General features: G+C 37.7%; 1 protein-coding gene across 3 annotated transcripts in view; it reads right to left on the bottom strand.

Moving 5' to 3' along the window:
* The window catches only part of SLC44A1 (solute carrier family 44 member 1), a 205,699-nt gene that overhangs the window by 38,800 nt on the left and 149,254 nt on the right, over nt 1–17,645 (bottom strand). The window contains exons 14-16 of one of the 3 annotated variants that reach the window (XM_060101139.1): nt 13,425–13,661; nt 11,101–11,181; nt 5,800–8,168 (exon numbers count right to left, since the gene is read on the bottom strand). In XM_060101139.1, the coding sequence (XP_059957122.1) occupies nt 8,145–8,168; nt 11,101–11,181; nt 13,425–13,661 (342 nt within the window). In that variant the 3' untranslated portion in view covers nt 5,800–8,144. Of the gene's footprint in view, nt 1–5,799; nt 8,169–10,305; nt 11,182–13,424; nt 13,662–17,645 lie in introns of those variants that run through there. The other 2 variants (XM_060101140.1, XM_060101141.1) reach the window with 2 other exon arrangements.

Raw genomic sequence — 17,645 nt, 5'->3', positions numbered from 1 at the left:
GCTATGACCATGTCTGCAGGGCATGTTCAAGCACCTACATGTTTGTTTCCCCACCTGAATACAGTGTAGTGACACTGTAATAAAGAAATAATAATAAGAAAAAAACTCAAAATAATGCTAAGGTAAAAGATCCCAAACCAGGGAATTCATGGAAGACTTAACCATGATCCTATACTTTGTAATGGACAAAGACCGGACATGATACAAAAATTCATCTTGACACCGTGAAATAGGATGCAAATAGCAAAACAAAACAAACCCAAAAAGACAAAAAAGGCCTCAGATTGAGAAATATGTGGCACCACAATATACTTCTCATGCTGGATTTCACAGCAGTGAGATGTCAGAACACGCTGATGGGCATTTTCTGTTCAAATCACCCCATACACTGGGATGGGATCTGACTGGACAGGATGTTAGGCTCAGAGCCTCAGAGATGAAGAGCAGGTCCCTCTGCATTGACTGATCTTTCAAACTTGGCTGCTTTATTCTAGGAGCCTATTCTAAACTCAGGAGTTCAGGAAGGCTGTGCCAGAAAGTACTTAAAGTTGGACCTTTGGTCTTCAGAAGATATGCTTTTGTCTTTGGTTGTTTTCCCAGAGCCCCTGTCATTTTGTTAGGTGCCCTCTACACTTTTCTCCCCACTCTTGTGTTAGTTGTAGCAAATCAGATCAGCTAACAACCTCCTGAATTTATTTCACTGGGTACCACATCTTTAGAAGTGCATTCAATGGTCAAGAATATTCTGAGACAGTGTAACTGAAACTTCATTATGGAGCTCCCAGTACCCTTTTATAGGATGGACAAAATCAAGAGAACCTCAACAGCAACATAATCTAGTAGCACTAAGGCAATATAGTAGAAGAAAGGTAACTTCCCCCTGTGATGTCTTTGAAAATCAAAACTAGCCAAAACAAGAGGGCCAAAAATTCTGGGAGAATACTGCTAGAACCCAGAGGAAGGGGAAAATTTACTCAGTAGTCTCTGTCTCCAATCATCAGTCCCAAAGCTGTCCTAGTATTGTTTCATTCCTATGAATCACCTCATACAATTTTTGAAAACAATCCTGGTTTAATGATCCATGTGGTAAATGAAGGAAGTGCTCACATTTTCTAGTGGCAGGTAGAATGGTCTACAGGATGCTGGTAGGACGTTCACTCCAGTCCTGTGTCCATTCGTTCCTCAAGTGTTTTCTTTTTTGTTGTTGTTTTTTTTCTTTTTATTTATTTTTGGCTGCACTGTGCAGCATGTGGGATCTTAGTTTCCTGACCAGGGATCGAACCCATGCGCCCCCTGCATTGGAAGCATGGAATCTTAACCACTGGACCGCCAGGGAAGTCCCTCAAGTTTTCTTTTCAATGCTTACTTTACTCACATAGAATGGTTTAACACAGTATTACTCAGAAAATAACTAACTCAAACTAATTTCCTAGCTGATGGGATGGGTGGATCGGATTCCTATGTGAAAGTCAGGACACTTTCTTTAGGTCATACACTTCTATGACAAAAAGACATCAAATATAGATACTTACACCGGACTTAGGCCCTTTCCACCCAATATGGGAACTTCCACCTGTGGTCTCTTCCTTTGCTACTGTGGAAGGTTCAATAGAGCTCTTCTGGGGTTGGGGGGTGGGGAGGAGAGCTGACATTTCTATTTTCTTCACCAGCCAATTTAGGACATTTCCACTGCTTTCTTCAGCTTGAAAATGTAGGTAATAATTTGATGTCTGACTATAGGTCATGACCCCCTGGAATCAAATCTTAAAAAACCTCAAATTCCTTTAAGGATGTCTGCCTGCTTTTTCAAGGGCCCAGAGGACACTCCATATAGTTGCAGCAAGCTTACCTAATAGTAAGGTGTAAATGTGAAGAAACCCACATGCTCCCTAAAGAAGGAAGGTGATGTGGATGGGGGGAGTGGAGGCACAGTCCCATGGGCAGTGGTCCAAGGCTGCTCTAATTGTGACCAGAAAACACTCAAAACAGGAGGGAACACCTCACTGATTTACGAAGGAGAAAAAAATAACTTTTGAATTTGTCCCCCCAGCACCTGCTCCTCCAACTTTCCACTTAAAATTTTTTGTCAACTATGGACTATGGTAAGTTTGCTAATTTATCACCATCTTCAAATGTTCTTGGTCATGTTGACGGAGATTTATTTTTAGACAGTGATCTAACTGATAACACTATGCTACAGATGTCACAGCTGAGTGACAATAATAAAGAATCTAGTGTTTTGGTAGATGGATAATTACGGGGATTCCCTATTCATTTCTTCTTGGATTTTCTTGTCCATTGCAAATAATTTGGTACCTTGCCAAAAATTCATCATAGGACACATACATCCTTTCACCTCCAAGGAAAGAAATCTTACTGTCTGGAAGATTCAGTGTTGACGTCCTGTTTTTCATTCAGATTAGTGTGGTTTTGATTTTCAAAGCTGGTACTAAAAGTTTTCAAGTTATAAAAAGGATTCCAGACAACAAGGTCCTATTGTATAGCACAGAGCACTATATTCAGTATCCTATGATAAACCAAAATGGAAAAGAATATTTTAAAAAAGTATATATATATATAACTGAATCACTTTACTGTACAGCAGAAAGTAACACAACATTGCAAATCAACTCTACTTCAATTTAAAAAAAAAAAGATTCCAGGTCTGAAATTGGTAAGTACCATCTTAAAAGTATCTTCAGTGGAGGCCTAATCACTACTTTATTTCAAAACACATTATCAAACCAACTTTAGAGCAGCCTCAGACTTGTGTTTGTTAGGCCCTGAGGGGATGGGGGCGGGGTGGAGGATGGCAGTCTGAGGGTCACGAAATTCTATTAGTATTTTAAATGTTCCTAAGTAGGCTATGTGACTTTGAGAGAAAGGTAGTTCATTGCTTTCATAAGCTTCTCAGAGGGGCCCTTGGTCCCCTCAAAAGATTAAGAACATGCTTTTGAATATCAAATACTAAATTCGGGTCTTAGCAAATAAAAATGAAAGATTTCTGAAACATTTGGAAATTACAACGTTTTCATGTTCAGCTAGATCTTGACTAGACCATGAGTAACCTGAAAGCTTTACTATTCTGAATTCCCTGATCTAGAATGTTTATTCCTCAGGAAATCATTTATATTGTAAAACTGAGTATCAAAACTGAAGAGAATAGCCTAATATTTGGGTCCCTAACAATTGTATACCTTTTCCACAAGTTTACTAATGAATACCTTTAAAAAATATCCAACTTAAATCCTGCTCATTTAATTTAGAAAAGTGATAGCTGTTCATGTGATACTGAAATGCAAGCATCATTTGTCTTTTTTTTACACATATAAAAATCAAGGAGATGGGGCAGAAGGGTACTATAGTATTTCCATAGAAAAGAAAGGTTTTCCACAGAAATTCTCAAGTTTAAAAATGCTGCATTGAAGTTTTTTATAAGAAAGATGTCTTCAAAGATTTAAATCTTGGATTAAAAATTTCCTCTTAAATTGAAACTTGGAGAATAAGAATTTGACTCAAATTTATGAAACGTGAATGGGGGAAAGTGTGCTATTTAAAATTTGTTGGTGTGTACAACACGTTTAGCTTTTTATTTTGTTTTCTAAGTTTGCTAGCTTTATATTTTCTCTTGGCACATTCAAGCATCCTGCTTTTTCACAATTTGGGATATGTGTCATTAAAAAGATGAGCTTAGGGCTTCCCTGGTGGCGCAGTGGTTGAGAGTCCACCTGCCGATGCAGGGGACGCGGGTTCGTGCCCCGGTCCAGGAGGACCCCACATGCCGTGGAGCGGCTGGGCCCGTGGGCCGTGGCCGCTGCGCCTGCGCGTCCGGAGCCTGTGCTCCGCGGCGGGAGGGGCCACGGCAGTGAGAGGCCCGCGTACCGCAAAAAAAAAAAAAAAAAAAAAAAAAGATGAGCTTATTCTGAAAGTAGCCACTGTATATGAAGAGTGCCTACTTTTCAAATGGGCTAACATGTATTCCTTAGTACACAAAGATACATGAATATGCATTTAAAGCAAAAGGCATTCTGCACTGTGATTATATAATACACAAAGCTCTGCTTTATGCATTTACTTACGAACCCACAATTTTCCAATATATTCACAGACCACACCTTAAAAACTCTAGGCAAGCCATTATAGTGCACTTTTATCTAGCAGATGGAATATATGAAAAGAATACAGAGATTAACTGTGGCAGGTGCATTGATAAGCCTCCAGATTCTTAGGATTTTGTTTTTGTTTTTTTAAGTAGCGGTAAAAACGCAGTAGAGAACTTACTGAAAGGTGAAAACTTTTAAAGACCTTTCTGAAGGAAACTTCTCAGAGGCTGTATTAAAGGCTATTATTGGAAACTCCAAAAATTCAAGTGAGGTTACTGATGAACAATAAAACAAAACGTTCAGGTCACCATAATTGGCAGCTCTGGTTTTAGAACTGACCCCAGAATTCTACTTTGAAGGCCAGGAGACCTCTTAAAATGGCCTTTGCTAGCTATTAGTGGTGCTTGGTGGAAATGGTCGGGGTCTTGAGGGCACTAACATGGCCTCACAAATATTTGGTGCCTGTAGTTTCCGTAGCTGTTTTAAGGGAGAGGGTGGGAGGAGCATTACTCTGGTTTCAAGGGGCTCAGGACTGCTATAAAAGGGGTCACCTCCTCACCACCCTCTACTTGGGTGAAATCCTGAAACTGCTCTGGGAAGATAAGGGAGCCCTTGGCAGATACTGAGGTCAGTGGTATTGGGAACTGGCAGCTTAATGCCCTTGGCTGAAAAAATGACAAAATTAGAGTAAGGGAGCATCTCTACAAAGGAAAAACTTATTTCCAGCTTAATTTTTAAATAGACTCAGTGAATGCCCCCTCTTCAACCATTATGCAAAAAGTTTAGGAACCAACACACAGTTAAGCTACTTATATTGCAGTAACTTAGGACTTAATTATGCTATAGGATAGGCTAAAAGCTTTGATCCTTAAACATTAAACATTGCATTAAATGGTTTAAAGGAAGAGCCTGCTTTGAGCTGTGCTTGTCCGTGCAGAGATTATACAATCTCAGTGCTCTAGCTAAATTCCTAATGTTTACCTAATGTACTGGTAAGCCTCCCACAGAAGATGGGTCTCTTGGATTTATACTGAAATATAACCTTTTCCCTTCCATATCATATACGGCAGAGCTTACTCTTGAGGCAGGAGCCTAGAAAGTCTAAATCAGGCACCAGAACCTTAATTTTCCAATGGCAGCAACGATCACGATTCTCTTCTCACTGTGATCACCACTGACAACCACGGATGCTAACTGTAACTCTGGAAGTAGGCGTCCTGAACACAATTTTGAAGATCCACCGCAGACAAAAGACAAAACCCACCACACAGAGTCAGTGGTTGATAAAAGTATTCAGGTAACCACATTTCACAGATAATTTTTGTCCTTCATCTCTTCTCACTTGGGCAGAGATGGAGGCAGTGAGCGAATAGCAATAAGGTAGCCCAGGGCCAGCTGAAGAACGGCTGACGAAGAATGACAGCGGCAGCAGGTCTATCCAAACATAGCCTCAAAACCTTCAAATATCGCTAGAAGCCTCTGTGAGGCTCTCTGAATTGCATCAACGAATGAAGCTCCTGAGAGAGTGATAGTCTATAAGTCAAATATCTCTCTGTGTGTGTCTGTGTAATATATATGCATATCTGCATATATCTACCTATATGGCACACATATTCACTTAGGGGAAACAGCCTGGCAATTAATTTGGAACTCAAATGACATGGTTACACATAGATCATAATTTCTAAACACAATGTTAGTAAAACAAAATTTATTTGTAAAACAGGACCTGTTATATAAAATGGCACACAATCAAGTTATACAAAAATACAAAATTTCTTTCTGATTACAGTTCTAGTTGCAAATGATAATTAGAAAGCATTCCTGGTGGCTTCCAAACAGCTGAGATTGCGAGCATATGTAACAGGGAGCAGCAAGAGTCCATGGTGCTGGGATGGCCAAGTGAGTAGAACCTAATTTCCAAATTCAAGAATTCCACCAGGTCACTTTGGAGGGACACCTCCTAAGATAAGTAGCTCCTGTAATGTCTTCTGTTTTGATACCCAACTTCCATACTTTTGCCAATCCTAAATTTAGTTCCCAATGTTTCTTAATGTCCACAATCTGTGTGGCTATGAAACAGAAGGTAGTCTGAATTTTCCTACATGATTTGCTCTCTCACCTATTTGGATAATTGTTAGTTACATAATTATATTTATTCCATTCCAAATGATATAAAAGAGTTCAATGATATCGTTTAGTGACATCACATGTTAGAATGTTAACTTCTGGAGAATTATTGTTTCAAAATCGCTACTCTCACAATATTGTTTTCTGTGATCTTGCCAAGACGTGAGCTCCTGTTTCTTTAAAAAAAAAAAAATTCCGGACGGTTATTGCAAATATTCTGAAAAATCAGAAATATTACATGAGCTTTGAAAAGGAACCGAGGCATTTAGCAAATTTTAGCCTAGCTAGAGTAAAGAACACGGATACTTAAAAAAAAATACAATTTACCTTTTGCAGCAATTTAAAGGTCCAACCCTTTGAAAGGAAGCACATTAGCAAACAGCTGCTTATTAAGCCCTAGTGACATTAATTGTACACATTTCCATAATACCGGTCTAATTCACTGTCTAATTCTGGTAGGAGGCAATGCTTTCTTTCAAAAGATTCTCCTTCCATGGAATGATAAAATGCTGAGACTTTTTTTTTTTTTGTACAGAGCCTATATTTAGTGCAATAAGTTTAAAAAATCTGCTCTGAAATATTTACTTTACATTAACAAAAATAGCTTTTTTTAAAAAAATTGTAACAAAAAGGAGTTATCGCATAAACAGATCATGAATTATTCTTAGCAAATTCACTTTTTTTTTCTTAAAGCATTCACCATTACAATAAGCAGAACAATGAAATATTAGCCATTCATATCTGGTAAGCTTCAGGAATTAAAAAACCCCCCCAAACCCAAAACCCATCCCCAAACACAAAGAACGTTCAACACTTGAGGATCAAAACATTAACCAATTCTTCAGTTAAACATTGTAGAATTCTGGATACTTAATGAATTGCCAAGGAGAGGAGCACCTGCCAGTATGTTTTCAGAGTTTATAGCAAAAGCATTTGAATAAAATGGCCATTTAGCCCTAAGCCACTGAAGTTCCTCTGAAGCAGAAGCCCAAGTACCGGAATTTTCAATGCTTTGTGTTTCATGTTTCTCTCCTTTTTTTATTCCTTCCAGCATTATTTAGTCTGCAAACCTATACACAGAAACTTAAAGGTTAAACTTGCTGGGTACCCCAGCTTCTTTCAAATCAGGCACACAAATGTGTGGAGGATGCTACTAACGTCAAAATGAAAGAAAGACAAAATATAAGAGAAAAGTTTGCATAAGAAAGATTATCTACCCTTTCCTTTTTTACCTACTCTCTTATAGAAGCATTAGGGTAAACTACAAATACCTGAGGAGTTGGTTACTTTTTAATGTTGGCTGACAAATGCATGAGCTATTACGAAAATTCCCATATTGGGTCCACTTGTATGTTTCTAAAAGGAAAATGACATGGCTTCTTTGATTGGGGAAAACTGAATGGAGTAACTCCTTATTTACCTGAAAGCATATGCCTAGTCTCATCCCACTAGGACTTATGCATCAGTAAAATAAGGTCTTGATTTTATGCACATATCAGGGAAATCACCCTTGAATAAACTTTAGACAGAGAATTCGGTACAATAATTTTACCTAATTTAAATAACTAAAGTTAAAATCTCCTCTAAGTTATTAAAAATGTTAATCAGATATGAATCTTAACATTTCCATTAAGACAATTACAATTGAAAACATTAAATGATGGCAGTTGCCTTGTAAAAGCCACCCGTATGAAAGGAGTACATGTTTGACAAAAATAAGCATAAAAAAGGTATTAAATCCCTGTTCCTGTTCTCTGATTTTGGCTGATTATGTGTGTGTGTGTATATACATATACATATATATACACACATACATATACATATATACACACACACCCACACACACAAATACATAGTTATGTGTATATATTGTTTTGGAATGTCAATGGGTTCCATAACGGTCGGCTAGGTTCAAGCAGAACTTGCTCCCGAAGCCTAGAAAACAAAGTCATACAGAGTATAATCTTAGACAATTACCATTAAAAGGAGATCATGAATGATGTTACAAATACACAGATGGTCACAAACAGCAATAAAGCAAAATGGATTGAGAATCCTTCTCCCCCAAACCTAAATTCCAGGGGCTGAAATTCCTGTGACTGTTGAAAGTCACACTTCGCTCTGGGTCATCTTTGAGATATGCAGAGAATTCATCTCTAGTCTATGTTGCTATAGTGCCCAGGTTTTTCCCTCCATTTTCTCTGTAAGTTTTTCTTGTATGATAGCGAGCAGATTGCCAGATGTCTCTTTCTTACACCTCTACATCACATTTGGTAAATTTTTCTAAAATAATTTTCAAAGATTTATAGAAAGACCTTACAAACCTTCAAAGTTTCCTTAACTAGTGAGGCTCTCTCAAAAAAAAAGTCTAAGAGGAAAACTGGAAGTACTTATGTTTAGTTTAGTGATGCCCTGTCAAATGTAAAAATTTAAACCTCATTTTTCTAAACATTATTTTATAGACTTAAAAAAAACCCATATTAAACTATCCCATTAAGGAGACAGACAGTGAAATCGAACAGCAGTGTTTCTACAGATGCAGCAAAATAGTTATGACGCTGTTAACAGAACTTTCATCTATGGGAATAACATGTGAATTAAACCAAGCAAATACAAATAAGCAATCGTAAATTCTACCAATCCCCAAACTTTAGGAGGGAGTTTCTCAGGTACTTCTTTAGGGACACACACAAGATGGTGGTGGTATTACGGGTCAACTCTTATCATGCATATTTTGAAAGAGAGCAGATTTAGAGGTACTGATATGCTTGAAAGATTTAATTATCCTGTGAGCAACAATTCACACATCTCTCATGGGGACTTTCTGAACCACTTAAAACGTTGTTCTTAGAGATCAAATGCTACAATGTCCAAAGCACCAGAAAAATAATGCACATGGAAGATGTATTTTGGGACACGGCAGAGGGCTTTGCCATTAATCTGCAAGCAACGAACAACATAAAATAAAAGGGGAATGAAGATTTTAATGTGGTGTTTGAATTAAGGGACATTAATTTAAAGCTGAAAGTAATATTAGGGGGAAAAATTTTCTACATTTCTGGCCACATAACCTAGGCAATTCTCCTACTATTAACACCTATGAATCAGGGGTTTAGGTAAGAGAAAGTATACTTGCATTCTGATCTACCACAATTCAGCTACCTTTCCCTCAAGAATAATACAGAAATACATGCCAATTCATGGTCAAAGTAGCTAGTCCTAAACCTCTAATTATTTCTCCCTTTCTTTAAATGCTTGTTACTGAAGAGTGATTTAATGTACACTTCAACCACTGGAAAGACAGAAAAGGGGGGGAAGGGTGGTTTACATTTTAAGATTTTATATGTCTTTTAAAAGTTTTAGGTTTGAAACCTTATTTTCTGAACAATTAGGACAACCAAGCAGTGGCAAGAAGGAAACCTTCCTCATTTTTCCAGGCTATCTTAGGGCTGGCAGAATTTTCACTGTGGTCCCCCCTCAGCCCACATGAAGTAAGAGGGATGCAGAAAGAAAGGGTAGGGAGGCAAGAAACCTGACAGGAGGGATTGGTGATTAGCGCCCCTTCCCTGTTCATCCAGTGCTGTCTGATGCACACTTAAAAATAAGAGTTACATGGCCATTCTACATGTTTTTACTTATGATTAGAGTGATCTGTGCCTTGGGAATATAAACACTGAAGTTTTGACTTTATCATCATCAATGCTATTAAGAGCAACACCAAAATAGGCATTGAATGGGGTTACAGAGAAGAGTTTGTATCTAAACATTCTGTTGAGGCTTTAATGTAGGTTGAATATGCAGTTATTTTGCATATACGTATACCACACCCTCATCCCCACAATGAAGCCATTTCCTTTATTCTTACATACTTAAGTGGACTTGTTTTATACTACATATTTCTTAAGTTGGACACCTATAAATCAAACCATTTATTAAAGTATAAAGGAGAAAGAAAAGAGAGTCCTCACCTCTCCTTTTTTTGGACATTATATGCAAATAGAAGGCACATTGTTTTAAAATTAAGTGCTTAAGGATGTAGGCAATTATATAATATTCTGAAATAAACATGCTGTTTAAGAATAAAACACTTGTAATACAAGCAGTAATTAGACCAATATAGCTAAAGACATCTGTCGTTATGCAGTGGTGAGGATATATATGGGAAAAGCTACTCAGGATTTTCTTATACTGGTTAACTTTAAGTTGCTTTTTTCACATGAAAGGAGAGTGGTTATATATATCACTGACCAGAGGTAATTTATCTTTCTCACAATTAAGCTGAGGCTGGAGAAGACCAGATTGTCTTATTGAGTGGGAATGTGGGTGTTGACGGAAATAGCCTTGTTTGCTACTGAAAAATAGCTTAAGAAACAAAGAAAGTACAATCCAGGCAACAGAAGAAAAAGTCAGCAAAGGGGAAAAGACAGCAACATAAACAAACCAATATTAAAAGAAGGGGGGAATATGAATTTCAGCAAGTTGAAAGGAATTGCTATCATCATTTCTAAAATAAGTATCAAACCGTCAGTTCAAGTGCACAACCAAATGTTCAGTCCCATGAAAACTAAACACTGACAGTTAAAAAGAAAAAAATGGAAACTGCAAGTTCATCTCAGGGACAAAAATATCCCCTGCCCCGCCATGAACACTGTTCCTTTCAGCTTACTTTTACAGAAGGTGGTCTCAGTTGTGACAAGAATTCTGCCATCCAAGTGATGGGTAAACACACAAACAGAAAGAGCAGCACGTCCTGCGTGACACAGATCACAAAAGCTTCTCCTGAAGAAGTGCAGTCAGTGAAGAGAGAGAGAGAGAGGAAGTGAAAGTGAAATTCTTGGAGGGCGGCCACCTCCTCATCTCCACCTACCATCGGTTTTAGCTCTCTGGCATCAGCAACACCTCCCTTACCAGCTTCTTTCATTGCTTTCCTACTGTTTTCCACAAACTCCTGCAAAACAGGGACCAAGTTACATAAATTCTTAGGTCCTTTCAGACTTCAGTTGTTAGATGATTTCTAAAGAATATTTACATTTTTGACTCAGTAATGGTAAATGGATGGCCTAAAAACATAGCAATAAGTAATATTTGGTACCACACACAAGAGCAGCTAAATTTGTGGGGATGCAATCTGTTGATATAAAATCTTTTTTCCCACCATTCTTTGTGACAATCTCACTTAGGCTCAAAGACATGTTAGTTCTATCTGAAAGAGAAAATACTGTTCATTTTTTAGAAAAGACTATTTTTCCACACTTAGAATACTGTCTTATTTGTTGTGTTACTTTTTCCATATCAAGGTTAAATGGAAAAGCAACAACATTTTACTCTATAAGCCTCCTCTTTAAAATAACCCTAGGAGGTAAAAAAAAGCATTGATACTAAGTATAGTATACTGTTTTTACCAAGCCATAAATAAGCTATTTGAAAAAAAAAGTCTATCTGGCCTTGAAATTACTCCATAAAGCAGGAAGACAGGGAGTAACAACCAGAACCAGTGGACAGAAGTAGTTAAAATGGGATTATGCCCTGAAGGAAACATTTCTATCCTGTCAAAGTTTATGGAGCACTTCCTCGTTCAATATCCTCATCATTCTTATAGAGAAAACTAAAATAATAAAAACTATATTTTTTACTCTGCTTTTCTTCAGTGGCTTAAAATGGCTTAAAATGCCTAATCTCCTCCTAAATGCCTTACTCAAAAGAGAGATGATGCTTCTAGGTCAAATTCCATTATGAAAATAATCAGTTAGGATTATAATTGAGATTATGAAAATGTCCAAAATGTAGCTGGTAATGTTCTTAGTAAAAGAGATAATGAGTGCCAAATAGGTCAGTTGAATCACTTAGAATTTTCAAGATTGGAAAAAAAAAATCTAGCTTATTTATTAATACATTCATTTTAGATTTAACTAGATAAACCATGTTTCTGGAAGATGGTTTGTTATTTCAAGGTCTAATGTTTAATCTTAAATATTATCCATTCTTGAGATAGGAATATTTTACAGCTTTATTAAAACACATCTTTCATCTTTTTTTTTTTTTTTTTTTTTTTTTTTTTTTTTTTTGCGGTACGCGGGCCTCTCACTGTTGTGGCCTCTCCTGTTGCGGAGCACAGGCTCCGGACGCGCAGGCTCAGTGGCCATGGCTCACGGGCCCAGCCGCTCCGTGGCATGTGGGATCTTCCCGGACCAGGGCACAAACCCGTGTCCCCTGCATCGGCAGGCGGACTCTCAACCACTGCGCCACCAGGGAAGCCCTAAAACACAACTTTAATTGGGCAGCATTTGACATTGATACTAGTATTTAAACCATTTTAGAATGGTTTCTAAATTCTTTTAAAAAATTAATTGAGGGCCTCCCTGGTGGCGCAGTGGTTGAGAGTCCGCCTGCCGATGCAGGGGATACGGGTTCGTGCCCCGATCTGGGAGGATCCCATATGCCGTGGAGCGGCTGGGCCCGTGAGCCATGGCCGCTGGGCCTGCGCGTCCGGAGCCTGTGCTCCGCAACGGGAGAGGCCACAACAGTGAGAGGCCCGCATACCGCAAAAAAAAAAAATTAATTGAGGTTCTAATATAGGGAGGCTGCAGAGGCTACATAACTATAAAGAATCTGAATATAATATCTGTGTAAAGGTTCAGATCTTGACTAATGGAAAACAATACCATCTACCAGTCATGGGTCTGATAATGTGTATTCATTAGAAAACTCCTTCAGTTTGGCCTGGAATACTTAGGATAATGAGTTTTAACAGAGCTGACAGCAATAACACTTGGAAAGGTGGTGGATGGAGAAATACAGACAGGCACTACAACCTGGGAAATAAAACTTTTTGTCTTTGATTCAGGAAAAGGCACTTAGAACACCAGCTGTCCAATGTTCCAGTTTAAGCGCTAACGAAGTCGATTCAAGTGTATCTAACTGGAGAGATGGAGAGAGCAGTATGGAATAGTGTGAACTCAGGACTCTTAATGGGAAACTGCTCTAGCTAGGTAGATTTGAAATGGTCTCGTTCATGCCAAGAGGATCTTCTTCCCTGATTTCCCCAAGACTAACCTCATTCACGGGTGCTGAAGGTTTAATTCTGAATTACTCAGTTTCATATAATGGGAATTAAATACAGAGAATGGTCTACAAAATATTTATATTAGTATTTTTATCCTTAAAGAAGTAGAGGGCATTTGAGGTACTTACCATCAGCACTTTATCCATATAAAATTCTCTGCCTGGGCTCCCATCATTGTATTTTGTATCAATGGCAAAACACAAGAATAATACATCCACTACCATTTCGTAAATGGACAGGAAGCAATGAGCGACTAGGAAAGCAAAGAGGCAGACGATGATCAGAGGCAGCACCCATACTGTGTAATCTTGCTGGTAGTTGAGCAGCATAATCCCAGCCAAACCTGTGCTGCAGACTATCAGCACCTAAAGCAGAGAGAACAAAGATCACATTTAATAACCTCCTGCATAAAACCATTATTTCTTCATCATTTGCAGACTTTACCATTTATAAATGATGGTTGCATGAGTCCATGCCACCTCAAATTAGAAAGCATAATCCATAAATACCCATATACATGTATATGATATAACATAAATATCATCCTTGTTGACACTAAAAATAATCAAGTTTTCCAAATGTTATGCTTGTTTCCTAAGACTTCACTTATTTAGCATCTGTGGCAATTTTTAAGATAAATGTATACACGTATTAGAAAAAAAATTATACACAGTTAGCACTCAGAAGAAAATTATTGACATTTCAGGGTATTGCTATGTATTTTTTCTAAGCATTTTTACATATATGAAATAGTATTATATAAACATATCATTAAAAGCTCTTCATTAATATTTATATATCATAAATGTTTCATAAATATGTATTCAGCTACATATTTACATTTTATGGGTGATTTAAAATTTATTTAACCATTCTCCTATACTTGCAGACATATTGTTTTCAGATATAAATAACACTGAAACAAACATCTCTAAGAGCTTTTTCTTTGTTTCATATTTTATTTCACATGGAATATGTGGTAAATTTAATATGATTTGCCATGAAGTGTTGATTTGGACTATTTGTGGAGAAAGAGGTTGCCAAACACACTCATGCTGTAAAAATAAAAGAAATAGTCATTTGCCTACTGTCAAGAACCACCTACTCTGATGCTTCAACACTTGTACATGCAGCACTTTAAATTTTCTGTGTTCCTTTTAATACTTTTTATTTCAGTTTTTCAATAACTCTATGAATGGCTTATGGCAAACATTATCAGCCTCATTTTATAGATTGGGAAACATGCTTAGAGGGGCTAGCTGGTCTGCCCAAGGCCACAGAGTAGAATAAAGAGCAGATACCATTCAAAAAATGGTGTTAAGATGCCAACACCAGTACTCTTTCCAGGTAAAAATTCAGCAAACACTTGGATACTGATATATCACCGTAACAGATTACACTGAATCCTAGCCAGACTCTTCCCCAGCCCTTTACCTGGCCTAGCATCAAGCTTTAAATAACAAAGGAAAAGAAAGAGTTCCCTAGAACCACAGCAGCCTTTCCTCGCCCAGTGCTGAGGACAGGCAGACTGAGAATTCTTCTTTTGCTTTTCCCTCACTATTTATCAACACCAAAACATCTCTCATTCACCATTATCTTAACCAGGAATTATAATGCATCAGAGGATATATTGGTTAAGCTATAAATTGAACACTCTCTCAGATGATTTTAGGGAGCAAATCTGGGTCTGCTCCCCTCCCATGATTTTTTTGTGGCAATATACCTATGAATCTTCTCTCACAGTGACTTATTTTCTGGGGTGATGTCCACAAATAGCTAATTAGGTCCATTTTTTTTCACTCTTCTGTTTCAATTTTAGGATGAGTTATTTCTTATACTCTTCTTCAATGTTTTTACATCCACCCTATGGGAGAACTCAGCTGCTTTACACTCTCCCTATGGCACTAAAAGTAAAACCACATTTGAAATGTTAAAGTCAATTATAGGCAGAAGATGTGGCTCAGACAAGTAGATGCTGAGACAAAAACTGTTAAGGTAGAATACTGTCACATGAGAACCAACTTCAAAAACTAGTGACATTTAGCTTAAAACGTCAAAGAAATGTAATAGTACTCCGCAATATAATGAAAGGGTATCATGCACTCATTCAAGCAGAGGATACATTAGTGGTTCTCAAACTATTAGAGGGGCTGGAAATCCCTTGGGGAGTTTGTGAATAATGCAGATTCCTGGGTCCTGCCCCCAGAGAATCTGATTGGTTTGATTTAATATGAAGCTCAGCAATATTCATTTTCAAAGAACCCCCGGGTGATTCTTAGAAAGTCCACAGCCTATAAGGAGTACTGCTCTATATCACTGATCTCCATGGTACAGTACACATAGCCAAGAGAAGGTTCAAGAGAATCACCTGGGACTTCTATTAGTATTTCTCATACATTTAAAATTTTACACTTTATAAAGCATCTATTAATGAAAGCTATACATATGTTATTAATAAATAAATGTAAATATATTGGGGAAAGATGCTCAAATTATTATTATTATTATTATTATTTGCAGTACGCAGGCCTCTCACCGTTGTGGCCTCTCCCCTTGTGGAGCACAGGCTCCGGACGCGTAGGCTCAGCGGCCATGGCTCACGGGCCCAGCCGCTCTGCGGCATGTGGGATCTTCCCGGACCGGGGCACGAACCTGTGTCCCCTGCAACGGCAGGTGGACTCTCAACCACTGCTCCACCAGGGAAGCCCTCAAATTATTTTTTGGTAACAGGATGTTTGATTTTAAAGGTTTAGACATTCTTGTTATAAAGGATAAATTATTTGTGATGCAGTAGAAGAGATTCACACACAGAGTAGGATGTGAGAAGCAGGAAGAAAAGGATGCTGGTTTTGGAGTCAGAAAGATGTAGGACTGAATCAGAGTTAGAACTTCTCAGTTTTGTGACTCTAAGCAAGTTCACTTAACTTTTCTGAGATTGTTTTTCCATCTTTAAGAGAGACACAATAGGACATACATCCTGTAATTGTTAAAATAAGCATTCTGAAAGCATTTAACATAGTGACTGGCAAACTTAGCTTCTTTCTTTCTTTCTTTCTTTTTTTGTCATCATAAATCTTGCATTTAGGATGCCCTTTTCCCCCATGGAACCCATGTTTTGAAAGATTTTGTTTACCAACAAAATAGCATCAACAAGTAACTCATATTTTCATTTTTTAATAATTGAAGCCAGATTAAATTGTCAGCTAGAACATCTAACTGTCATAAAAAGTATTATCAAATAGAGGTAAAATAATTTCAAACAGAAGCAAAGAAACGAGATTTCGGGGATTCTTTTGGTATAGTTTTATTGGCAATAAATATGTGGTATGCAATATTTATTAGACTTAAAATGCAATACCTATTAGACTTAAAAATGTTTAAAAAGCTTCTAAATCACTATTCTTAATCTTTGAGGACCCTGTAGGCCAGTGGTCATAGGTTACAAGCCACTAAACTAGAGGAGCTAAGGTCTCTTCCAAATCTAATTTACCATTCCATTAAATCATTGGGGCTTCATAGAAATGGAATACATGACACTGTCTTTTGTTTTCTTTCTAAAATCAAGGTTTTGAAAATTAAATTTAAAATTTTGAGATATTATGAATTCACATGCAGTTATAAAAAGTAACAGAACGATTCCATGTACCCATTACCCAGTTCCCTTCAATGGTAAGACCTTTCAAAATTATAGCACAAAGTCACAACCCAGATATTCATACTGATACGACAAAGATACAGAACATTTCCATCACCACAAGCATCCTTCACTTTAACCTTTTCTAGATATTCCTACTTCCCCCCTCCCTATCACTAACTGGGTGACCACATATATGGTCTCCATTTCTATTGATATAATATTGTTGTTTCAAGAATGTTATATAAATGGAATCATACAGCACTTAATCTTCTGGGATTGGCATTTTTCACTCAGCATAATTCCCTCAAGATTCATCCAAGTTGTTCCATGTACTAGTAGTTTGTTCCTGACACTTTCATAATGTTTATTATGATCTACCTAGTTGAACTATCTGATCAAAAACTATTTCTGCATACTAGTAGCCATTAATTTCATTAATTGTAATGAAAGAAACTCTTTAAAAGATTTATTGTAGGGCTTCCCTGGTGGCGCAGTGGTTGAGAGTCTGCCTGCCAATGCAGGGGACACGGGTTCGTGCCCCGGTCCAGGAAGATCCCACATGCCGCGGAACAGCTGGGCCCGTGAGCCATGGCCGCTGAGCCTGCGCGTCCGGAGCCTGTGCTCCGCAACGGGAGAGGCCACAACAGTGAGAGGCCCGCGTATCGCAAAAAAAAAAAAAAAAAAAAAAAAAAAAAAAGATTTATTGCATTCT

Source organism: Mesoplodon densirostris, chromosome 6, assembly GCF_025265405.1.
Source record: "Mesoplodon densirostris isolate mMesDen1 chromosome 6, mMesDen1 primary haplotype, whole genome shotgun sequence".
Classification (NCBI taxonomy): domain Eukaryota; kingdom Metazoa; phylum Chordata; class Mammalia; order Artiodactyla; family Ziphiidae; genus Mesoplodon; species Mesoplodon densirostris.
Note: the sequence above shows the minus strand (reverse complement) of the source record. Positions and strands in the feature narration are given on the sequence as shown.